Source organism: Danio rerio, chromosome 1 (assembly GCF_049306965.1).
Source record: "Danio rerio strain Tuebingen ecotype United States chromosome 1, GRCz12tu, whole genome shotgun sequence".
Lineage (NCBI taxonomy): Eukaryota > Metazoa > Chordata > Actinopteri > Cypriniformes > Danionidae > Danio > Danio rerio.
Window position 1 is genome coordinate 48,031,059 of NC_133176.1, and position 25,899 is coordinate 48,056,957.

At 36.7% G+C, this 25,899-nt stretch overlaps 2 protein-coding genes across 3 annotated transcripts; one reads left to right on the top strand and one right to left on the bottom strand.

The window, feature by feature from the left end:
• The first annotated feature begins 9,658 nt into the window (after window positions 1-9,658).
• Window positions 9,659-12,368, top strand: si:dkey-9i23.5. The gene is made up of 6 exons (NM_001145609.1): window positions 9,659-9,686; window positions 9,812-9,884; window positions 11,308-11,450; window positions 11,559-11,699; window positions 11,792-11,906; window positions 12,063-12,368. Exons 1-6 carry the CDS (start codon window positions 9,684-9,686, stop codon window positions 12,155-12,157), a joined length of 570 nt encoding a protein of 189 aa, NP_001139081.1. The 5' UTR covers window positions 9,659-9,683; the 3' UTR covers window positions 12,158-12,368.
• A 405-nt stretch (window positions 12,369-12,773) lies between these two features.
• On the bottom strand, window positions 12,774-25,483 carry si:dkey-9i23.6. 2 transcript variants are annotated; one of them, XM_073953722.1, is made up of 7 exons: window positions 25,295-25,483; window positions 22,226-23,398; window positions 20,717-20,787; window positions 19,323-19,406; window positions 16,907-17,417; window positions 16,127-16,217; window positions 12,775-14,048 (listed from the first exon to the last, which is right to left on the bottom strand). In XM_073953722.1, the coding sequence occupies exons 1-7, from the start codon at window positions 25,313-25,315 to the stop codon at window positions 13,903-13,905; spliced, it is 2,097 nt and encodes a 698-aa protein (XP_073809823.1). In that variant the 5' UTR covers window positions 25,316-25,483; the 3' UTR covers window positions 12,775-13,902. The 2 variants fall into 2 exon arrangements, with proteins under 2 accessions (XP_700595.4, XP_073809823.1); XM_695503.8 differs by lacking the exon at window positions 19,323-19,406 and having other exon boundaries at window positions 12,774-14,048.
• Between the last annotated feature and the right edge of the window lie 416 nt (window positions 25,484-25,899).

Consider the following 25,899-nt stretch of genomic DNA (forward strand, 5'->3'; position numbering starts at 1 on the left):
GCCACCTTTTTGAACGTATACTGTTCAGTAGATACACATGCAGTTATGTGTTTGTTATTTATCGTGTGTTAAAAAATCACCGTAAAATAGTTTACCCAGAAAAAAAGATTTACTCTGTTGGAGATTACTACCCCTTAAGTCAGGGGTGTCCAAACTCAGTCCTGGAGAGCCAGTGTCCTGCATATTTTATTTCCATCCCCAATTAAACACACCTGAACCAGCTAATCAAGCTCTTTCTTGGTATACTATAAACTTTCAGGCAGGCGTTAAAGGAAGTTGGAGCTAAACTATGCAGGACACTGGCCCTCCAGGACCGAGTTTGGACATCCCCGCCTTAAGTAGTTCCAAGCCTTTATGAATTTTGTCATTTCTGTTGAACACAAAAGAATATATTTTGAAGAATCTTGGAAACAACCATAGCAAGAAAAAAAGGGCTAAAGGTTTTTCCAACATTATTCAATTGAGCATTTTGTGTTCAACAGGACAGACAAGAAGTAAAGTGTGAGTACATGATAATAGATTTTGTTTTTGGATGAAAACTTAATTGCATGATTTTACATTTATACTTTTGTTTGTAAAACCAAATTGCAAAATGCTTGTAAATATTGATGCAGGTCATTGAGAGCCTCAGAGAAATAAAAACACATGTACTTGTCATTTCTAATATGAAAAAAAAAAACAGTTTTTCAAATACTGTCATAAAACACGTAAATACTTGAACATTTTAATCTTTCAAAAAGTTTGAAATTTTTGCTTTTTTTCACAGTAGCCACTAGATGGAGGCCATAGTTAGACTATTTTACAAACCTATCTAATTTAGTCTATTTTTTATCACTACACTCAAAAAGTCCTATAATTTACTGTATCTTTGAAGCAATGTTCTTTCACTGAGATCAGTTAATCAGAGACTATAAAAACATGGACCGTAGGTTAGAGAATATTTGATTTATAATAAACAATACAACATGATAAAGAAAAAATCCCATTAAGTAAATAGCATACTTGTCTGTATACTAGACTCTAGACCAGGGGTGGGCAAACTCGGTCCTGGAGGGCCGGTGTCCTGCACAGTTTAGCTCAAACTCTAATCAAACACACCTGCTTGTAGATTTATAGTGATCTTGAAGACACTGATCAGCTTGTTCAGGTGCGTTTGATTTGTGTTGGAGCTAAACTGTGCAGGACACCGGCCTTCCAGGACCGAGTTTGCCCACCCCGCTCTAGACTCTCCAGAAAGACGTAAAACATTTTACTGGTGTGCAATAATATAGAAATTTAGATTTTTTTAAATAGCTAAATATTTCGAAAGCAGGGTAAGAAGTCATTGCTTTTATCCACTGAGATACATCAAGACTGTTTACTTGTTTTAAAAAAAGGCACAATTACATATTTATCCTCCAGCAAAAAATCTTTCATTTTAGTCACTTTAAAGTTCAGATGACAAATATGTACGCAAACTGAGATCAAGAGGAATTACTTTGCCAATGACCTGACTTCAGGATTTAAAGGTTGTGTTCTAGTTAGTTCAATGATGATTCAGTTCAATATGAACAGTGTGATTCACTTTAGCTCCACCGGTTCAAACTTGTAACAGTGACTACCAAACCAAACTCCATGCCATACAGAAGTTGACCTTATCAGCAGCACATTGCACATCATGACAGTTATGAAAAAATATATCAAGATAAGTTCAGGGAAGAGATACTAATCACATTATAAAAAAATATATATATATTTTTTTTTTACTTTTTTTGTTTATGAGAAAGTTCTGAATGTTTCAATCACATTTGTTACATTATTCTTATTCTGAAGACATAAACATGATCTTAAAATGTTGCTTTCTGTTTTAAGCTACTTCACCACACCTATTATTAAAAATGTAAGGGTTTTAAAATGAATGTAAACCAAAGAGCTGAAAAATAATTGTTGTTCATTACAGTGAGTGTTTGAACAAGAGTGTTGGATTAATGTGTGATTACTAACTGGAAACTGAAGTGCAAAAGACATGTGAGAGAAAAGAAATGTGAGAGAAAAAGGAGGGGTAGTGAAAGAGACTTGTGTACAGTGCATTCAGAAAGTATTCAAGCCCCTTTATTTCTTAAGATTAGTAATAAAGACTGTAAAAGTTTTAGACCTTATTTAATAGAGTTTAGACCTTAACTAATAGTTTTTTTTTAAATAAACCAATTACAATGAATTTTCTTAAAAATGTCACTCTAGAGTTAGACCTACCTGTTTCTCAACGTTTTTGAAATGTTGTTTTTCTGTTCAGAAAAAAAAGCTGTCACTATCTTTTCACAAAGATGCATGTACCCAAATTGGCAAAGTCAACTAAAGGAGGTCAAGTTTTCTCATTTATGGCTCCTAAACTTTGGAATAACCTTCCTGATAATGTCCGAGGCTCAGACACACTCTCGCAGTTCAAAAAAATAAAATAAATAAAGACCTATCTTTTTAGTAAAGCATATACACACAATGCATCACCTAACATAAGTCACAGAAGTATGTTGCATGAGTGTGCTCTACGCTGGTGAGCAGGCTTGACTAACCACCTGTAGAACACTCTCCTCCTGTCCTAATGCACCAGATATTTAGATTTTTCCATCAAAAAACAACAAGATTTAGAAAATCTGAGGCTAGTTTCTGTACTGTTCTGACACCCCTCATCAAATACACTGGCAGACAAGGCAGATTTGTAATTTCATGTATGTTGACAGAATATTAGTACTTTCAAGATGGAGGTTAATAGACATTAGGTCAAAACACAAAATTGCCCATATAAATAAATCTGTAACAAGTTAAGGATAAAGTACGCCTACATCCAAGAAGTAACACCTGACAGGCTTATCTGGAGCACTATTGAAGCAGAGCACTTTTATTTTAGACTAAAGAGCTTTATTCTGTGAAAACAACCGTCCTGAATGTTCTTTATCCCACTTATGGTTACATGTCCCAAAACAAACAAGTTAGACACAAAACATTGTTCTCAGCCTTAATAGTTTATTAACCCTTATGGACGGTTGCGCATGTTTTCATACATTTTGAGGGGGATCTTGAGTCTTAATTTGGCCACAGCTTTGTCTGTTTTAACAAATTAAAATTATTTTTTGGTGAAAAATCTTATTTTGACATACTTTAGAAAAATGCTTTAAAATTTGTCAAAAGCTCAACACACTGGCAAATTCACTACCCTTATGGTGGTGGCTTTTTCTGTCCCATTGCTGCAGTGGGTGAGAGCTTTACACACTGCAAATTAGCAAAAAAACGTGCAATTGCAAAAAAAAAAAAAAACACCAGCGAATTAAGAAAAGATCTCCATCTGTTTGTCAGCAAACATCTTGCAAATCCTCACAACTGAAACACATTAAGAAAACACACTACAAATTCTCACAACGCAAACAAATTAAGAAATAATAATAATATTAATAATTTTTCTTTACATTTATATATACCTTTCTAGACACTCAAAGCGCTTTACACATTGGAGGGGATCTCCTCATCCACCATCAGTGTGCAGCATCCACCTGAATGACACAATGGCAGCTATATTGGGCCAAACCACACACCACACACCAGCTGATTGGTGTAGAGAAGACAGAGTGATGAAGCCAATTATGATATGGGGATGGTTAGGAGGCCATGATGGTCTTTTTTTTTTTAACTTTTTTTTTTTTTTTTTTTTTTGAGATTTTTAATGACCATAGAGAGTCGGGACCTCAGTTTAATGTCTCATCTGAAAGACAGCACTCACTGAGCAGTATAGAGTCCCCTGCACTATACTGGGGCGTTATGACCCACACGGACAGGTTGAGTGCTCCTTGCTGGTCTCACTAGCACCACTTACGCCAGCAACCTATCTTTCCCATGTGGTCTTCCATCCAGGCACTGACCAGGCGCAGCTCTGCTTAGCTTCAGTGGGCTGTCATGTAAGAGTTGCAGAGAGCTAGCTGCTAGCAAGCTGAAAACACGCTGCAAATTCTCACAGCACAAAACACAACAGAAATATTTCAAGGGGACCCAAAAGACACGACGGACATGGCTATTATTATGGTTATTTAGGCTGATAATATACCAAAGACAAGGGAATTGTGTAATCAGGATGCAAAAATAAACCCAAAATTCACCTTTCAAAGATCAACTTCACTGAGCAATAGTCACAGCACAATAAATAAATCCCAGCTGGGTGTGTCATGTTTTGGGTCCCCTTGAAACACTTCCGTGCTATTTGCATGTGTTGTGATAAATAGCAGCTTGTTTTCTTAATTTGTTTGCATTGTGAACATTTGCAATATGTTTGCTGTTTTCTTTTTTTGTAATAGCATGTGTTAAATGGTCAGTTTAATTTTTCAATAAGTATTGAACAGCATTAAACACCCACAATGTTATGCAAATAGCTTTTATAATACTCTAAAAATGTATTCAAATGGTTTAGCTGTTGCACTTAAAAGGAATAATAGCAAACTGAAATAAAATGCTGTTCTACAATTGATGTTAGGCTTAAGGGAAATATCTTAACACTTCTACATTGTGGTTTGAAGCTATAACAGTTAGGGCCCTATCATACACCAGGCGCAATAAGGCGCAAGGCGTGTTTGGCGCTATTTGTTGCTATTTTCAGATCAGCGCAACCCTAATTTTCACCTTTTGCCGTGCATTGTTTAAATAGCAAATCTATTTGCACAACTTTGTGGACTGATGGATGTGCCAGTCTAAAAAAAAAGGTGGTGTGTTACGGTCAGGGGCGGACTGGCCGTCTGGCAGACGCAGACTGGGCAGTTTCCCGCTGGGCCGACGTACTTTTTGGGCCAGGCTGCCGCTGATTATCGTCTTATGAACATAAAAGGCTTAGCAGCCTATCGTTTTTTCTGCCTTATTAATTGACGCTGCTGTGATCCGTGACTCTCTCTGAAAGTAAGATGCTTTTTTTCCCGGACAGACAGACCGGGCCGGCCCATGTGACACTCTGCAGCCCATTGATTCTTTTCTTTATTGACATTGGGCTGGCCCAATCACAAACTCCTATTTTGGGCTCTGTTTGAGCATGCATCGTCTGTGTGTATTTGTCAAAATATTTGAGAGTCAGAGAGAAGAAACGGAAAGGAGATGCAGAAAATCACGGAAAATACACCGGCGTTTCATTTAGCGGTTCTGAAAAGTTCTCCGTTCATTCTAGTACATGGCTAAAATGCAAATTACGTGACCACACACTCTCTGCCAAGAGCTGCAGCCAGTAGTTCAGCGGGTGAGCATAAACCCCAGGTGAGAGTATAGCGCATGTGAGACAGTTCATCTGCTGGATCTCATCTCACTATAGTTGTTAAACGTGATATGGAATTCATCTTGTTGTCTCTATCTAACAACTCTTATGTCTTTTGAATCACTTGTTCTCAGGTAACTGTTTTGGCTGAGTGCAAAGATAATATATTAATTTATGTAACACACTGATTCTGCACATTGACTGATTGCTTACCTTTATCAAATACATTTATTGTACGTTATACTTTTATAATGGCCATTGATTATTAAAATTGATATTCTGCAAAAGAGACGGGATGAAGTTCATTCTTTTCAATTAAAATGAAAGGAGGCAGTTATATTTAAGCCCTGTTTTGGCTTGTGTGAAGATGACGCTCATGTACATATGTAGCTACACGAGGCTGTTTGGTGTCTGTTAATCATAATATCAAAATGAAACAAATTTGACATATTATGTTTGAATTTTTTAGATAGTAAAACAGCAAGCAGGATGAGGTTATAAAGTACACTGTTCCCTTTGAAGATTTAGCCATGCATCAGCAGGCAGTTTTTGTTATGTTTATTATTGAAATATAGGCTGAGTGAATAGTGTATTAAATAAGCTAAATTGGCTGTAGTGTATGAGTGTGTGTGAATGAGTGTGTATGGGGGATTTCCAATATTGGGTTGTGGCTAGAAAGGCATCTGCTGCATAAAACATGTTGGAATAGTTGGCAGTTCATTCCGCTGCGGCAACCCCTGGTAAATAAGGGACTAAGGCGAAGGAAAATAAATGAATGAATAGTATATTTTTTAGAACTCAACAAATATCTTTATGGACTGTATACAGAAATTAAATTGAGATTAAAGTTTGTATTTATTTCATATATATATGGCTTTTATGTTTTATAGAATATGAGTTGATAAAAATATTGGACGTGCATAGATACATAGCATTTTGATTGAATGTAGTGGGCCGCTCTGGCCCAAAATGCCAGGGCCGATTTTTTGCCCCAGTCCAGCCCTGGTTATGGCGCATTGTTGACACATTGCTATTTTAAGGATCTGAAATAAACTGTGACATTGACCAACTAAAAACTAAAAACTGGTCTAAAGTCCAACAGAGAGCGCATTAGTTATGTGCCAAAACGGGTCCAAACACTTACATATTGCTTAATACACACAGGACGTACAGCAATATACAAATATCTTTACATATAAAAATTACAGGAATTAAAGAATTAAAATGTTGTTATTTTTATATTATTTTCTACATAAAAACCACTGCCACAATTTTGGAATTTGTAACGGACATGCTCTTAATGTTTTTGCGCCCTGCGCTTTAGACTTTGCGCCTAGATCTTTAAAATAGATCCCATTGTGTCTTATTACATTTCACTATTTAGGTTGCATTTACTTATTTTTTGTGATATAATAAATTATAGCTTTAATTCATTAGTGTGAAGTTCATTAGTTTAAGCGCAATAAATAGTGTTGGACTTTCTACTGTTATTACTGACTTTATAGTGATGAACAATTCCCAAAAAGTTTTACTGCGTACTGTTTACTGCCTGTCAATTTACTTTTAGTTAATACGACAGTTAAATACTGTAAGCAGTGCAGTTATTTAGTATGCATGTCAAAAATATGCATGTCTGTCAAAAATAATTTATGATTAAGAATTAATTGTACATTAAATTAGGTTTAATTAAAAGTGTCGAATTAACACCAAATAATTTTGAACTTATTATGTTAACTACAATCTATAAATGCACCAAGTTCAATAAACTTAATCTTATACATTTTAGGAGACCTCAAAAGTGAATGTACTTACCACAAATTCACCAAGTTCAATAAAATTCAATATGTGCGTTTTGGGAAACCCCGCTACTCAAATAAACTGAGGGATTGAGTTTACTCAATCAGACAAATTCAGTCAACTTATCAGGGTGTTTAGTGTGAGGTTGCAGTTTTTTCAAGAGGTATTCATGTGCAAAAAAACGAGAAAGAGATGTGAGAGAAATAGGAGGGGTTGTGAAATTGAATGCGATACAAAGTGACTGGCATTTAAAATGCTAAAGGTGAATTCAAGACAAAAAAACAATCATCTGAGCCTTTCACACATCTGCAGGCATCAGACTGCAAATGCATAAAGCTGGGACTTACAAAATAAAAGCTTTGCCTGGCAGCTTGTCTGTAATCACAAGAACTGGTGGTTTTACCATCCAGTGTGGTAAAGCTGTGAGACAATTTGGTTGCTTGTTATTAACCCGATGCCTTTTTTGTGTTCAATGTACTGTCGACAACACTTATTTTAGCTCAATTGCCAAACACTACCCTGATATATCTCAGAAAAAAACATCCTTAAAGAAATATGTTGCAATTCTTTCTTTCTGTGTTTAGTTTGAATCAATAGTTAGTTAAAAGAGCTCTGAATGAATGAGGTTGTACACTGTAAAAGGCAATTACATTACATTACTTAGAAAAGTGACTAAACCCATTGTAACTGTTAAGTTGACTGAGTTCATTTACCTACATTTAAAGCAACTAATCACTTTAAAAAAAACAGGTTTACTCATGTTTTAAAGTAAAGTTAACTAGAGGATTTGCTTTTTACGGTGTAATGAGAAGAGTAGCAAGAGAATTAGTAAAACTTGATCATGTCTGAAGAAAAATCAATCTTCTCAATCATTGCATCATTTGTTCATTATATGAAAAAGATGCTCATTTTCTATCAGGACATCATCTGTTGCATTTACACATTTAATTATCCCTGAAAAAAACACAATGTGTAACTTGTGGAAAGTTGATGTGCACTACCTGACAAAAGCCTTGGAAAACCACATCTATACATCTCTGCAATGACTCAATTGACTTATTAATAAAGTAATCTGGAATGGCAAAGAAAGCGTTCTTGCAGGACTCCCAGAGTTTATCAAGATTCTTTGGATTCATCTTTAATGCCTCCTCCTTCATCTTACCCCAGACATCCTAAATAATGTTAATAATGTCTGGTGACTGGGCTGGCCAATCCTGGAGCATCTTGACCTTCTTTGTTTTCAGGAACTTTGATGTTGGAGGCTGAAGTATGAGAAGGAGCGCTATCCTGCTGAAGAATTTGCCCTCTCCTGTGGTTTGTAATGTAATGGGCAGCCAGTCTTAACACCTCAGAAAGTTGATGTTGCCATCCACTCTGCAAATCTCTCAGCCCCCCCACCCCCATGCTGAATGTAACCTTAAACCATGATTTGTCTGTTTTCTGTTAGAATCCTGGCTTCATGTGGGTTCCAGTTGCAGTATTTGTGATGATTAGGATGCAGTTCAACAGATGATTCATCAGAAAAATCTTCCTTCTGGCACTTTTCCAAATCATCCACTAGAAGTCCAATTAGTATTTGTTGCTCTTAAAACTGGGATTAATGACTAGACTTTTGTCAGTTAGCATACATTACCATGGTATGTTTTGGCATGTTTTTAACAAAAATATATTTTTGACCACAGAACCAGTCATAAGTGTCAATTGTTTTAACATTGAGATACATTGATTATTTACATACAAATGAAGGCTGAATAAATAAGCATTATGTATGGTTTGTTAGGATAGGACTTTATAACTTCTAATATTACTATTTCAATCTGAGGGTTCAAACATATCAAAATATTGAGAAAATCACATTTCAAGTTCTCCATATCAAGTTCGTATCTATGTATAGACTATTACTCATCAAAAAATTAGGTAGGACATTTCCAAAACATTCTCATGAAACATGATATTTACTTAATATTATATATTTTTTAATAATTATTTTTTAGAGGGTTTTACCTTTATTGGGATAGGACAGTGGAGATTTTACAGACAGAAAAGTGTGGGGAGCAGGGATAGGGGAATGATCGGCAAAAGACCTCGAGCCAGGAATCAAATTCAGGTCACCGTGAGCACCTTGGTGCTGTGTCGACGCACTAACCACTAGGCTATTGGTGCCGACTGATCTTCACTTAATATTCTAATGAATTCTCGCAAAAATAGAAAAATAATTTTGACCCATATAATGTATTTTTGTCTATTGCCCAAAAATACCTGTGCAAGATTTAAAAATGACATTTGCTGTTTGTTCAAACCACTTATTTGGGAAGACAATTTAATTATTTTATGCTCAATTCACATAAATTTGTAATAAGCTAACTTAATTCAACACAAATCAATTGTGTGAAAGGCATCAGTTTTGACAGTGAACATAAGCTTGGTTTTTTGGCTCAGGGTCACTATTTGCAGTAATACCCTGTACATCTGTACAGTACAGAAACTAGATGTGTGAAGGTTTCCTGTTTGATAAAGAGTGAATGAGACCAGAGGAGGAGGTGTGAAAATGAATGTTTTGGTATAAAATAAGGACATATAGATCTGATAGTTTTTGTGAGCACAGAAGGAAGACTAAAGATCAAGAAAGATGGTGAGTGAACATCCTTTTTATACCCAGTTTTAATACTGCAACATTTTTGAGCTCTTGAAGACAACAACTATAATAATAATAAGCATGTTAACACGGTTTAATATTATGTGTGTGTTTTTCTCCAGTGGAAAGCAGGATCTATTGGCGTTCTGCTGGTTCTTCTTTTTGGAAGTGGCAACTTCTTTAAAATGGAGAGAGGTAACGTTTCATTGATAATCCATTACATTTATGACGAAATTTGAAAATGATGAAAAATTTGCAACAGATTTACTAAATTAAAGCATAGATGAGATTGGAAGTTATGCTGTTGAAAGTTAATATTCAATAAATTCAGCTATAGAAATTTTATTACTTTGTTTTGTTTGTTTGTTTTTGGTGAAAGAGGTAAATCTGCCCCTAAATCCTAAAATCGGAATTGATAAAAATGAAAACTTTTTTTTCCAACTTTTTCATAAATAATTGGGACAATAAACAAAGAGTTGAAATACACTGTAAAAAATGCTGGGTTCCACACAATCAATTTTTGTTGCGACAACATAAAAGAATTAAGTTACTTTTCTTTCTTTCTTTCTTTTTTTTTTTTTTTTACAAATTCAAGCAGATTGAGCACAAAACAATGAAACTGTCCCCCAAAAACTCAAGAATTGTGATGTTTTTAAATAAGTAATTTGAACATACAGCAAATATCATTTTTGAAAGGATAAGTCTGTCCTGTTTGAAACAAATAAACAAACAAACAAACAAACTAAAAGGGGCGTCTAGTCACTCTGAAACATTACAGTTCAAGACAAAATTATTAGCCTTATTTATATATTACAATCAGTTTTATTATTGATTTTATTATTAGCCATTTTTAACTCTTATGAATTTTCCATTCTTTTTAAAAAGTTTTTCACACTATTTCCTATAAAAATTCTGGATTCCACATAATCCATTTATGTTATCCCAACAACATGTGACATAAATGAATTGAACATGAAACAACTAAGTTGTCCCAAAAAAAAATCTCAGGAAATGTGTTGTTTCATTGCATTTTAAAGAAGTAAACAAGCAGCTAAATAATTTTTTAAGAATATTATGTTTTTCTTCTGGAGAAATACTTATTTTAATGTAGCTGGAAAAGGCATTCATAACTATTTTTTTGCTTCTTGTTTGGCTGCCGAACAAACCACTATACTCCATTGACTTGACTAATTAACTTGCGTAGTTAACCTGATTAACCGAGTTAAGCCTTAACATTGCACTTCTTGCAAAATAACTTGCAAAATATTATGTAGTGCACTGTTAAAAATACAGGGCTTCACACTGTTCCTTCATGTTGCCCCAACACAAATTGAAGAAGTTAACTTAATTGTTTACAAATTTGAGTGGGTTGAACATAAAACAATTAAGTTGTCCCAAAAACCCCTTGATTCAGCTCATTATAAATAAGTAGTTTAAACAAGCAGCTCAAGTAATTTTTGAGTGTGTCATCCTGGCAAGGACAAAAGGAATTTTCATTCAACAGCATTTGGGAAATATTTAATACACGAAAAAGCAAATATTCATAGCAAAAATCAACCCAGATATCATAGAATCTAAAAAGTTCAAAGTGTAAGTCATGGTTTTTATCTGTCTTTAGGTTTTCATGCTGGAGGTGTGAATGCCACAGAGTGGTGCTCAATGCCGAAAGCATGTGATGTGCCTGGATTCTCTGATTGGTTCAGAGTGGGTCAACGCTGTGTCAAATACTTCTTCAGTCGCCTAAACTTCACTCTAGCCGAGGTATACGCTGTATAGTAGCACTACACTCTCTTATTAGTCTCCAGATTATTAATAAAAGGAATCAAAGTATTCTGTAGTCATTAACTGTTCTTCCTGCTTTACTTCCAGTTCAAGTGTAGGAGCAAAGCCCCTGGTGCACATCTGGTGTCTGTGCATAATTCACAGGATAACAATTACTTGCTCTGCATTGTGAAAAAATTTAACCCAAAAAGCCTACGCATCTGGCTCGGGGCCTATGAGTTTTTTAAGGTATACAAGGAGACAGAAGTGTAAATAAAAAGTGTAAATAGCATGTTCTTCATCTTACTTACTACACACATTTTCTGTTTGTCTTCTCTCAGTCTGGTGAGTTTTTCTGGCTCGATGGATCCTTCTGGAATTTTAATCGGTGGGTTCCTGGCGAGCCCAATCATATGTACACTAGCAACGAGGAATGCTTGGAGATGAACTGGAAAGGTGAGGATGATGGGGGGGAAACAAAATCTTGCATGCTATTGGATTATTATATTTTCAATATTGTATACATGTTTAGCTAAAGGTTTCATTAGTGAGGCAGTGAGAATGGAGCTAAAGCACAATTCAGAAGGTAAAAACATTTTACTGTCCTTTCAGAAGCTGGAAAGTGGAATGACGACAAATGCAATGTCAGAAAAAGCTTCATCTGTGCCTTCAAGCGTAAGGAGTTCATGGAAATACGCTCTGTGTGATCTGCGCTTTTATCAGATCAGGCTCATTCTAAAAAACGTACCCCAAAATACATTTCTGGAGAGCCCCAAATACGTCCCAGGAGCTAAGTTTTTTTGCAGTTTTTGTTTTCGCAAATCAACCAGAGTCTGCTGTGTATGCATTTTCAGATCTCAAATATGTCTTGCGAGTGCCATTCGCTAAACCCTTCCCTAAACCCAACCAATAGTGTTTTCAAAAGCAAAGATTTTTTGGCTTCTGATTTTCACTTACCTACTTTCTGGAATCCTCAAACCCTGTCATCGTGGTCAAGTCCTCTCTGCATCTCAAGTCCACTGATGTACATGGCGAACTAACTGGACAAACTGGTAACGGCGGGAAAGCCGTCCATACGGAGGTAAGCAGTCAGCTGGTTAGCACGAAAAGGAACAGCATCCTGCCACCTCATAGCGTTTGTTTTAAAAACAACATGCAGCCATACGTACAACTGGACACATAATTTGTGATCTCCGGACATGTATATAGGGCTACGTTTTCTGAATGAGCCTATGTTGGCTTTTATCATCACATGTATCTTTCTGAATAAATCTGTTTTTTGCATCAACAAAAAGTAAAAAAAAAGTTAATAAAGAGATTTTTTGCAATCAAAATGATATGATTTTATTTATTGCCTGTCTGATGATTGAATGTTCATATTATTCTTTTTGTTAAAAGTGCTTCAAATATACTTATGTACAATCTTTGACATGAATTATGAAATTAAACATGTTTATGCTACATAAAGATCTATAAATAAACAGATCATTTAAGAGATATTTGTCAAGAAATATTTGAACATTTGAAAGATATATAAACTTTAGCCGTCACATTTTGAATACTCTAGAGTTTCATTCTCAGAAGGAAGAACACAATAACGCGGCTTTATAATCAAAGACACAGAAAAAACACACAATATAACATTGTCTGATAATAAATGTGATTGTACTGTGGAAAAAGACAATGCTCTGCATAATCTGCAGTTATAAATGAACAGGAGTACTAATAATGTCAATAATATAAAAGTTACATTTTATCTTTAAATGTACATTAACATGATGAATCTTATTTATAACTTCTGTTCTAAAAAATAAAAGAATAGTTAGTGTAAAAATTGAAGAATTATCCATCGTCTTAAAGGAACACTGAGTTAAACAGGTGAGTTTTACCTTTTCTGAATCCATTCAGCCGATTTCTGGACCTGGCAGTAGCACTTTTAGCTTAGCTTAGCATAGATCATTGAATCGGATTAGACCATTAGCATCTCACTCAAAAATGATTTACAAAATAGTTAATTGTGTTGTGCTAAAGAGAATTATTTGTGCTTATTTTGCTATTTAAAGCTTGACTTGTTACATTGTGTACTAAAGGCAACAAAAAGTTGACATTTTCTAAGCCGACATGTATAAGAACTATTCTCTCGTTCTGGCATTATAATCAAGGAACTTTGCTGCTGTACCTTGGCTACAGCAGCCACAATCATGATCTCTTAGTATACGTGTATTATTATGAAAATTCAATAAACTTCATTATATATATTTTCTAAAATCACAAAAACTGTGCACAACTTTGTAATTGAAACCATGCTAACAACTGTTAGCTGACATGTAGCTGTGAAGTTACATACAGTCAAAGTTTTGTCTTGGCTGTTGTGAGCTATAGAGAGTGATCAGCTCTGCTTGTACTGTTATTGACTTGACAGCTGCAGATGAAGACTCCAGAGGTCCCGGAGTTACTGGCTAGGAGTGCATTTTGTAGGTAAATCAGGAGGTGTGGAAAAGGGGGTGCTGTGACGTGGTAGAAATGCGGTCAAAGGAGATTCAGTCAGGATGACTGGGGGAATCTTGTAGAATATGGCATTTGACTTTTCTGCTTTTACTGAGAGAGAAAATAAGAAAGACAACCATGTTAAGTTCATTTGTTTCAATTAGTGCCCGATTATGCTTATTTAAAGTTTCCTGATTCAGTTTTGAGGGTCTCCTGTGCTGTTTTACATACATTCATTCATTTATTTTCTTGTCAACTTAGTCCTTTTCTTAATCCGGGGTCGCCACAGCGGAATGAACCGCCAACTTATCCAGCAAGTTTTTTACGCAGCGGATGCCCTACCAGGCGCAACCCATCTCTGGGAAACATCCACACACACATTTACCCACACGCTCATACACTACGGACAATTTAGATTACCCAATTCACCTGTACTGCATGTCTTTGGACTGTGGGGGAAACCATAATTAAAAGGAAACGCATAACCAAATGCAAATTTCAGCACTATTCAGCACAATGATAACAACAGTGATGGAATTGGTTTCATAGACAAAGCAAACCAAACTCTTCCACACTTTAAGTACAACTACAGTGTTCAAACCACACTCATTCTGAAAACATACTGCTATATACTGCTATATACATACTGCTATATACATTTCTGGAGCGTGCCAAACACGTCCCATGAGTTAAGTTTTTTTTATTTATTTATTTTATTTTATTTTTTGCAGTTTTTGTTTTCGCAAATCCACCAGGGGCTACTGTGTATTTTACCACATTCTCACCCTGTTATTTACTTGTTTATTTTATTTTTTGCTTTCTGGAACTTTTCTTTGTCAACACCTGTCTGCGTCTCAAGTCCACCACTGTACATGGTGAGCTAACTGGACAAACTGGTAACAGCAGGAAAGCCTTGTGGCGGATGTAGGGCGTACTCACAGTATACTCTCCGAATCGTGCCCAGGCTCGTTTCCCAGATCGTTTGAGAAGTGTAAGTGCTCTGAATCTGGATTTATTAATCATTCTTACTGTTAAATGAATGCAAACTGTCGTGGATAATTAAAGATGCAAACCCCTCACTGCACGACAGCTGCACCTTCAGCAAACCTCCTAATTTCTGCAGCACGAGGACTTTAAGATCATTTATGAGCGTCAAAAGTGGCTGATCTGTTCGGCAAATATTTGACTGCGTGTCACTGCATATCATACGACTTAAACGATATAACTAAACAAATCTCCATTGTGCTGAAAGAAAGCGCTTACTGAACAGCGCATCATCGATGACGTAAGCATGCCCAGGCCCGAATGTAAGCAATGCTTTGGCCTGGTTCAAGGCAACTGTACATAGTGTGAGTCTTGCAAGGGGTATAGAGACAAACCCCATCCACCCAACCCCCAGTGTTCACTTTCGTCCCCAACAATGTCCCTATCCCTCACCTCTTCCCTTCACTTTTATCCTTGACACCCCCACCCCCTCCCTTTAGACTTATGCGCAAAACTGTAATACTTCTTAAAACATTTGCGAATAAAGCTATGTTTCTAGACAATGAGTCAAAAAGAACAACATAAACTGGTGGCGAATGTCAAAAAAAAATTTGACTTTGCTGCAGTTAAAGAAGACCATCGACCTTTTTTCTTCTATTAAACATTACTTGAAGACAATGCAACACAATGTATGCAGAGATAATAATACTAAACAAGTGATGATTGACTTTGGTTAAGGGATTTTAGAAAAACCAAAATAACATTTTAGACGTTTTACAATAGTTGGTCTGCTGGTTTATACTTTAATGCCACCACCCCCGTGCACTCATTTTTGTTATCACATGATGCTGGAATTTATTCAATAAGTGAGATTCCATCATAGTTTCTACATTTGTTCTTATCAGATAAAACGTTTATCTCACTTATTTGTACGCATACATTTTTTTATGAGCATTTTTCATTATTTTTGCTCATTTTGACATTTCTGTTAAGTATTTACTAAAATGTGGTATTCCAAAATGCACAAAAGGATGAAAACATAGCTGATACAGTAGCTCTATGAATTGTGCACATGGATATTTGCCTTTGTTGACCTTTTAAGATTCACACACAGCTATGCTGCACAATATGAAGGATGTAATATCATTAAGAAGCATGATGGGCACTTGAACTCAACTGTTGCTGCTGAGCTTTTTTTCTCTTACCTTTTTTGTGTTTTTTTGGTGGTCGGTGGGGTCTCTTTTTGCTAAGACGGATTCGACTCTTGAGGGCGGAGTTGTCCAACAATGCGAACGACTGGAGAAATATTTTTTCATGAATTTATTCCATGTTATACTAAGTTATTACTATGGAAGCCCGTCCCTGCCACTGCATAATAAATAAGTAAAAATATTTACAAATTATACTTTATTATTACAAATTATTACTCAGGATTCTGACTTTATAATTTAAAATTTTGACTTTATAACTCGGATTTCTGACATTAAAAGTCAGAATTCTGACTTAAGAACCCAGAATTGCAACTTTATAACTCGGAATTCTGGATTTTTAACTCAGAATTGCGACTTTAAACTTGGAATTCTGACTTTATAATTTAGAATTCTGACTTTATTATTTAGAATTCTAACTTTATAATTTAGAATTCTGACTTTAAAACTCGGAATTCTGACTTACTAACTCGGAATCCTGACTTTATAACTCAGAATTGCGACTTTATAACTAGGAATACTGACTTTATAACTCGGTATTCTGACTTTATAACTCAAAATTTTGACTTTATAACTCAGAATTGCGACTATAACTCAAAATACTAAAAAAGAAAAAAGAACTCGGAATTCTAACTTAAGGACCAGGAATTCTGACTTTAATAATCTGAGTTCTGACTTTTTTGTTTTATTAATTAATAATTTTGTATTATTTAGTGGCATGAACGGGTTTCCATAGTAATTTCTCATAATAAATCCTATAAAAAATGTGTTCCCCACCTTAATTGCTGAAAAGTCTATCAGATTAACTTCTGATGCCTTCCTTTTCGCTATTGGAATGTCATTTTTGGGAAGAATATAGATTTCCACACAGTCATAGATGTCATCTGATTTCTTTGACTCACAGTCTGTCTTCTGTTTAACAGCATTATTAGTTAGAAGTGATTTTGGGATGGCAAAAACACTTGCATCTGATTCAACTCGTTCTACACGTGCTACTCGTGCATGACTGTTGACTTCTGCAGCTTCCTCTTGTTGAACATCATCAACACTGTCCTGAGTGGTCTTTATGTCCTCTGGTGGGTCCGGTTCTGGTATTGGCTCAGGTACGCCGACCTGATTATCTGTTTCTAGTTTGGAAAGATCACACGAGATTGACTGATCACTAGTATCTTTCTCATCCAAACTGCTTTTACTAGGCAAGTAGTTGAGCCATTCGTCTCCTGTGAATATTTCCTCCATTAGGTTGATAGGTTCAATATTGAGTTTGAAGTCTCTTAAGGTAAATTTTCTGTTTAGAAAGATGGAAAAATATATTAGATTAAACAAATATATTGAAAAACGATTCTTATCAGATTAAACGAGTTTTATTATTTAAGTAGTAAATAATGTAAATGTGGCGGAGCAAAAATGGGCGGATCGATTGGTAAAATTGGTTGGGTTCAGGGAAAGAGGAGGGCGGGTCGGCCGATTGGCCGGTCGCGCAGTCAATTATCCGGTCAGTCGGACAGCGGCCTCTGGTGGGTTCACGCGAGAACGGCGCGGGCGCGGGCGCGAACCGCACTCGCGAGAGGCATCTGAGGTGCCAAAAAGCGCACAACAGCGGCCTCTCGTGGATTCGCAAAAACAAAAACTGCAGCTGTACGTACCCGCCGGGACGTATCCCGCGGTCTCCAGAAACGTCCACGGGACTGCGTTTCCACAATGAGCCTGGGTTGGTTTAGGTTTGGGGTAGGTTTAGACGTTAATAAAATACAATTAATGGGAAATTTAAAAAATTATATATGCTTGTTAACATCTAAGTATGTGATCTATAGGTGATTAACCATGAAAACAACCCTACTGGCCCATATCTATCAGCTAAAAAACACTGATAATGCCCATTCAAACGAGTGATAATATCTGAATCGACTGGTAGTCAAAAAAGTTTGCCTTAAAGGAATTCACCCCCACAAAAATGACAATTTCCTTATCATTTACTCAAACTCGAGATGTTCTAAGTGTTTACAAAAAAGAAGATATTCTGATAAATGTTTGTAAAAACCAACCAATGACATCTGTAGGAACTAAACATAGCATGGCTGTCAATAGCTGCTCATTTCCAGCATTTTTCAAGATATCTTCCTTTGTGGATAATGAATAAATGATAACATCATTTTTGACTGAGCTCTCCTTTTAAATGATGAAATAGTGATTTTTAACTAACAACGCGCTGCGTGTGGAACTGCAGACATTACCGTAGGCTACACATTTCCTGGTCTGGAGGCTCTTTTGAGCAGATTAACTGTTTCAGGGGTCAGCAGTAACAGATCTCTACTACTACAAACATGTTTGTGTTTGATTTCTTCCATCACTTCATATAAAAGGAATGCCACACAACTAGATGTGGGAAATGCGAGTTATAAATAGATGGACTGAGTAATGCTACTCATAAGGAAGTCGAAGAAACAAAGCATATTTCAAATGAGGAAAAGAGTGTTAAAGGAACATTTCACTGTTTAGAAATGGTCGCCTTTTACAAATGTCCTAGAGATAAACAGTTGAGTTTCACCATTTTGGAATCTATTCACCCAATCTCTGGGAGCCCTTTTAGCTTAGCCTAGATTAGCATATATCATTGAATGGGTTAGATCAGGAGTGTCAAAGTTAATTCCTGGACGGCTGCAGCCCTGCAGAGTTTAGTTCCAGCCCTGCTTCAACACTGTAGGTTTCAAACAAGCCTAAAGCACTCAATTCATTTGATCAGGTGTGTTTGAATAGGAATGAAACTGTGCAGAGCTGCAGCCCTGCAGGAACTGAGTTTGACACCTGTGGGTTAGATCATTAGCATCTCGTTTACTTATTACCAAAGAGTTATCAAAGACTTAGTTATGGCATCATCAGATTACACCGTTTGTTGTGAGTACACATCATATTGTGGTGAAAATGTGTCTTTGAGCAGACAGTCTACTGTTACACTAACCGTACTTTCACACCGAAAGCGGCGACAGCGTCAAAGTAGCCGGAAGTCATTCATTTTCAATGAGAGCCGGCGGCGATAAGCGGCGAGGAGCAGCGCGGCGCGTCTTCGCCGGCGTGAGCGTCGAGGAGAGTTGAAATAAAGTCAACTTTATGGTAATGAGCTATGACGCGGTTCGGCGGCAAGCAATCAGAATGAAGTCGTCCATCGCTTGATAGCAGTTCAGAGAACACAGACCTGTGAACTTTGGTTCCGACCATAGTTGTTCCCAAGGGTTTGATTATTGCGGTCGCCGGATTTCCAATTATTTCCAATTTTTTCCTGCAGGAACATACATTAAATAAGTTACTGGCCACTTACTGATATTCATTAATGTTATATAAATTTATCTTAAAAAAGCGGGAATCTCACGCGATGTGACGATACAAAACAGTACTGCTGCTTCAGGATATTTCAGACATATGGACACATATTGGATAAATAGAGCAAAGCCACACCACACACAACTTGATCTTCCATTGTTGTATGAATTTAATAAGAAGTGCGCAACATTTTCACGCTAGAAACATGTTTTATGCAGGAATGTAACTGATATGCTGCAACGGCTCCTTTAAATACGAGATCAATGTAGCGAGTTTTGACGCTCTCGCCGCAGGAGCTGAAGGCAGAGAGCGTTGTCGCCAGGGCGGCCAGAGCGACCTTGGACACTCTCGCCGCTTTCGGTGTGAACGTACGGTAAGACTGCTAGCTGACCTGTGCTTGCAAGGTTGGTGTGATTTCACAAAGTAGGACATCTTCTGCACCTATGCTGATACTGGAGCATTCATTCTAGTAATGTTTTTAGTACATGTTTTTCTTTGGGAGCACTTTTAGCTTAGCTTAAAAAACCAGTAGAGTCAGCAGTTTCTTCAGTGGTCTTGTTTCGATTTGACAGGTTTAGCCTTACTCTCTTCATAATAACATAAGTTTTTTTTAAAAAAATGTAAATGTTCAACGTTCATGAACATTATTTCTGCAGGAGTCCTGTAGGATGTATCGAGGCTACAACTTCCTAAAATTCCACATTAAATCATGGCATTATCAAAGTATGTCTTTGTTTGTTGTGAATATGCATCCTCTAGTGGCGAAAATGACATGCTGCATTTTTGAGCAGACTACTGTTACGCTAATGACTGCTAGCTGACATGTGGTTGTAAGGTTTACCAATTAGGACATGTTCTACATCTGTGTTGATCCTGAAACAACTTTCTAATCAGCTAATCGGAATTAAGGGATAAGTTTAGAGTTTATGTTGAGTTTAGGCTTACAGTTAGGGTAATGTGCTTCTACATGATTGTTATCCAATTATTATTCCCCTCTAATTTTTGGAATAATTTACAGTTAGGTTTTGGTTTAGGGGTAGGGATTAAGTACGGATTAAATTTTTGAACAAAAATTATGTTTAAGGATCAACATAGGTGTTAATCCAGGATTGCATTGTACTTAGCAAAAATCCCACAATGTTTACAAAGCAACTTGATATAATGTCCAAAGTCTTACCAATAAATGTGAACTAAACAGATTTTAATAAGTACAGGGATGCAAATGTAAGTGTGGTAGTTGAGTATTGAAATATGTCTAGCATATCACACCTGTCTAAGATAACATATTTTCCCTTTTTCATTGGGAGAGGTGGTGGAATGTCTGGATCCTCAGCTTCCATCTGCATGGAGAATAGTTCAGATTTAAGTTAGGTGGAAATAAACAAGAGGAAAATTGAAATATCAGCTAACAAAAAAAGTTTACAGCTGTCATTCAAATAGTTCATAATGTAAAGGCCCCAATATACTTTGAAATGGAATTTGAAGGATGAACAGGTCATTTGATACTAAAATCATGCAAAACTGAAGCTCATTTTAGTTCATTAAAACACAGCTAGTCAACTCACACTTTCCAGAGAAATTCAAGCTACCTTTGGTTCAATGTAATAGGTAGGCATGGCTCGGTGACTTCACCTTCTTTACTATAGAATCAGTCACTACATTCCATTCTGAAGGGCTCATTCCTATGCCCTGAACCAGGGTGCAAAAACTCGGTTCTGGAGGGCCGGTGTCCTGCATATTTTAGTTCCAACCCCAATTAAACAAATCTGAATCAGCTAATCAAGCTCTTTATATATACTAGAAACTTCCAGGCAGATGTGTTGAAGGAAGTTGGAGCTAAACTCTGCAGGACACCGGCCCCCCAGGACCAAGTTTGGGCACCCCGCCCTCAACCCTTCGAAGGGTTTACCCTCCAGACTAGAGTTTCAGTTTCAAAGGGATTGTGGCATAGGGATGAGCCTTATTTTAACTTGCTGTCCGACACCAAACAACTTTCCTGCGCCAAGGATTGTATCAGGGCCTGAAGTGTCCTTCAGTTGTACCCTTCAAATTCCTTCATTCTGATGTGGCCAGTTTTTACCCCTTTGGTTTGGAAGGACACTTCTTATGTTTTCATTTCTGAAGGGCCCTTCAGAAGGCCATACTGTATATATCTCATTTGGAAAGTAGCGATCATATCTAGTTAACTTCCGTTCAGTCGTCAAGGTCAGAAGTACAAAAGTAAAAGCACTGAATAACTGTTTTATAGTAAAAACTATACGAACCCTTGTATTGTTTTTCATACTGTAAAGCTGTTTGTTTTAAAGAAATCTGTAGTGTAAAGTGAAACTTTAAAAAACAAAGACTTTAAGGCTGAAGTGCCCAGAGTTCATAAGTGCCATAATCAGATGCTTTCTTAACTGTTGTTTTCTCGCCGTCTTTTTTGTTTGTACTGAGAGACTATTACTCAAACAGCACAATAACTCTGATAAAAAACAACATATTTTTATAAGTTTGAGGAAAGCAGGAAAGATAGAACGTCTTTGTGAGTAGATTGGGGCCTCAACAGGATAGTTTACCCAAAATAGAAAATTTCCTCATGATTGAATAGACGTCAATAGCTGCTTTTTCCAGTAAACATCCTTCAGTATATCTTACTTTGTGTTCAACAGGGGAAAGAAACTCAAACAGGTTTTGAACAAGTGCAGGAGAGTAAATGAAGACAGAATTTTCAGTTTAGTGTGAATTATTCATTTAAAAGATCTGTCAGGCCTTTGAACTATGAGGAAGTATACATACAGGCTGTTCCTCTTCCTCCACGTTGTCTTCTGCACTCGTACTTGTGTTCTGCTCACAATCCTGCTTTTCTTTAAACCTTTCTTTCAGTTTTTGAGTAAAATTCTTCATCTTGTGTTTCACTCCTTTCTTCTGTGTTTTGGCGAGCGAGTTATCTTGTTCTGTCATACCTGAATTCTCCAATGTTACAATCTCAGCTGCTTTGCTCAAGTGTTTCGGTGTCATTATATCTGCACAGTTGTCAAATTCCTGTGAGTTTAAAGCACTCGGGGCTGATAGTGGTCTCTCTTCTTTAGGCTTGGTGCTCACTGGCTCTGAAGCAGATCTTGTTGTCCTTCCTACTACCTTTTTAGCAGTCTGAGCGTTGCTTGTGTCCATGCTAACTGTATTAGAAGAACCAGAGCAAGCCTCATCAAGTACTTCAGTTTTAGTCTGTGCAAAGTCAGCTCTGTCTGAGGAAAATGAAAGGTCAGGATTTGGTGCTGATGATTGTTGAGATGGTTCGTCCAACAATAATGCAGCTTCAGACTTGTCCTCGACCATGCTAGGGTCTTTGTTGTTTTTGACCTCCACCAGTTTACTTTCTTTCAACTCTGCCACCTTAGTTAGCAATGCCAAAGGAACAGAGCTGAAAATCCTTCTCTCCCATTTAGGAAACTCCTCTGGAGCCCCTTTGGATTCTTCTTTTCCATCTTCTCTGTCAGAACTCCTGGCTGTTTTTTTCTCATCGCCATCAGTTCTGACTTTGGAATCAAAATCACTCCTGTCTTCATTTGTTAAAGACTCCACAGAGTGGTGAAACATACTTTTAGAGGTCTTATCTGTCAGCACACGTGGTCTGTCTGTTGAGTGATGGTTGGCTCTCTCCTTTTGGATCATGAGCTTGTTCAGCATAGACTCCAGGAGTGGAATATCACTTCGCTGACCTTGACTTGCCTCACTCGGCATTGACTCAGACACATTAAATGTGCCAGAACGTGACTGTTCCTCATCACCACAAGTTCTGCCCGTGCTATCCGAATCTTTACTCCGTTTATTTATTGAACATCCTTCAGAGTATCCTTCTGTATCTGGGAGTTTATCTGTTTTGGGATTGTTGAAAGTCCCTTTTGGACGTTTCTTCAGCACAGATTGAAAAAACGGGATATGGTTCAGCTGACCATCCTTTGCATCACTCTGCAAAAAAGAGACACAAGACGTTCTTATTATTTATATTATTTATGGCATTATTCACCTTGCACTAGCTGTATTGAAGTCTGTATGAAACAACAGTTATCTCTAACGTGATATGTGTGGTATAATCCCAGATTTCGGTAAAAACCCAAATTAAACAAACATAAAAAACAAAAATAAAACAAAGCAAAAAATAAATAAATAAAACAAAACAAAAAAAATATGAAAAATGAGATTGTAACAACAATGAAATGACAAAAGAAGAAAGTGCTGAACTACTGAAATGTATTTAACACCTTATATAAAAGGCCTTTTTGGTGATGTACGCTTATAGACGCCTCTGATGAATGCATGAAGTCACATGCACTGCTCAGTGTGAGTTTTTCACAGACTTCAACAGAGTATAAAAATCTCTATGGTTCTGTGGGTCTCGTCTATCAGGACTGAGCTTTACTTTGTATTTACTATTGGATTCATATCAGGTGATTGGCTGGGCCATTCTACAGCTTGATTTTCTTTCACTGAAACCATTTGAGAGTTTCCTTGGCTTTTGGATCATTGTTTTGCTGAAATGTCCACTCTGGTTTCATCCTGCTAATGTAGATGTTGGACTGTAGCAGCTAACATTAATTACACTAATGAAGGGCAGAGGGTTGCTGAAGAACTACTGAAAGATTTCATCTGCTGTCTGGGCTTTCACTGCCTTTCTTCCCCTCCCTTTCTTCGTGTGTTCAGTGTCATTTCATTTTATTACACATAACTTCATTAGTAAACTAGTTAGTTTTGTTTTCTTTGCATAAAATTTTTTTTATTAATATTACCAACATGAAAGGATTTCAAGTCAACACCACCTTAAGACATGTTTGCTGAGAAAAATAGTGACGTGTTCAATACTTATTTCCCCCACTATATGTATAATTAAGTGTGCATTTAAGCAACATTGATGTACTAGAAATGGAAATAGTTTTCCTTTTCATTTTTCTGAAAGTTTAGCATCTGCAACAGCACTAGCAAAACAATACGTTAGATTGTAGACAACCATTGATCATCCAAAGAAAATTTAAAAAGGGGGTCTTTTCTATTTGGAAAAGTACAAAGTGAATAAAAGTGCTTCTCAGACAAGGTAAAATATAAGATGGGGTTTGATTTTTGTCCATCTAATATTGACTGTTTCGTAGTTTGCTACTGGTCCATTTTATGTGAGTGACAGGTTGTCCCGCATTCACGTGTCATTATTTTAATTTACTAAATTTACAGTAATTAGGACAAATGCATTTTTAAAAGACCTGCACAATTTACTTTCAGCGATATGCCATACAAAATAACATTTGTGATTTCACGTTTTTTTTTTTTTTCAATTTTAAGTTCCTGTACTTTGTCATTGTTATAGGTTAGAATATTATCAACAGATTTTTCATTCATTCATTTTCTTTTCCACTTAGTCTCTTTATTAATCAAGGGTCGCCACAGCGGAATGAACCGCCAACTTATTCAGCATATGTTTAAGCAGCGGATGCCCTTCCAGCCACAACCCAACACTGAGAAACAGCCTTTCATTCACACACATGCACTACGGCCAGTTTAACTTATTCAATTCACCTATAGCACATGTCTTTGGACTGAGGGGGGAACCGGAGCACCCGGAGGAATCCCACACCTACACGGGGAGAACATGCAAACTCTACACAGAAATGTTAACTGACCCAGCCGTGGCTCGAACCCGCAACCTTCTTGCTGTGAGGCAATCATGCTATACCCACTCCGCCACCGTGCTGCCCTCAACAGATTTTACTTACTCATCTTATATACCATGTTTTGTTTCTCTTCACTCTAAAATTACAGGAATATGAAAATTTTACTTTAACATCTATATCAACTATAGGCCAATAATCCTCATACCTTTGCTGTTTGTTCCTCCATGGTCTCTCATCTTTGGTCATGATTTCATCTCCAAAATTGCTTTATTTGTTTAAAATGAAAACTCGAGTCTCTCTTTTCTTCCATCTGTTATCAATAACTCTTGTAAAACAGTAGTGCAGTCTGTGTGAAGCACTTTGTGTCTGTTCCTTCTTCTCTTTGACACAGACTGCCTTCTTTCTGACGTTTACATTCCTTTAGTCTTATGTTTCAGTACTGCCAAAACCTGTTCTCTAAATGTTATCTGCCAATCCATTCTTCTTCCAACCATGACCTATTAAAGGTATATAAACACACCAGTGTGTTCCAGTGTTATATTCTGCATTAATTGGATTGATGTAGGATGTCTTTTATATTTCAAAATGGATGCAATGCTATATGGAGGCAGGTACATTGTAGAATATTATATTGACAATGCCTGCAGCTAAATGTGTCTTTATGCTGTTACTTTTCTTTTTACATTAAGTAGACTCAGTAAATTCCAGTCATTCCTGGGGAGTCCGCAAGTAAACAGGAAACAATTGAACATTTCTTCAAGAAAACACTTCAGATAAAGTGCCAAAGAATCTTTTCGTCCCCCCAGAGAA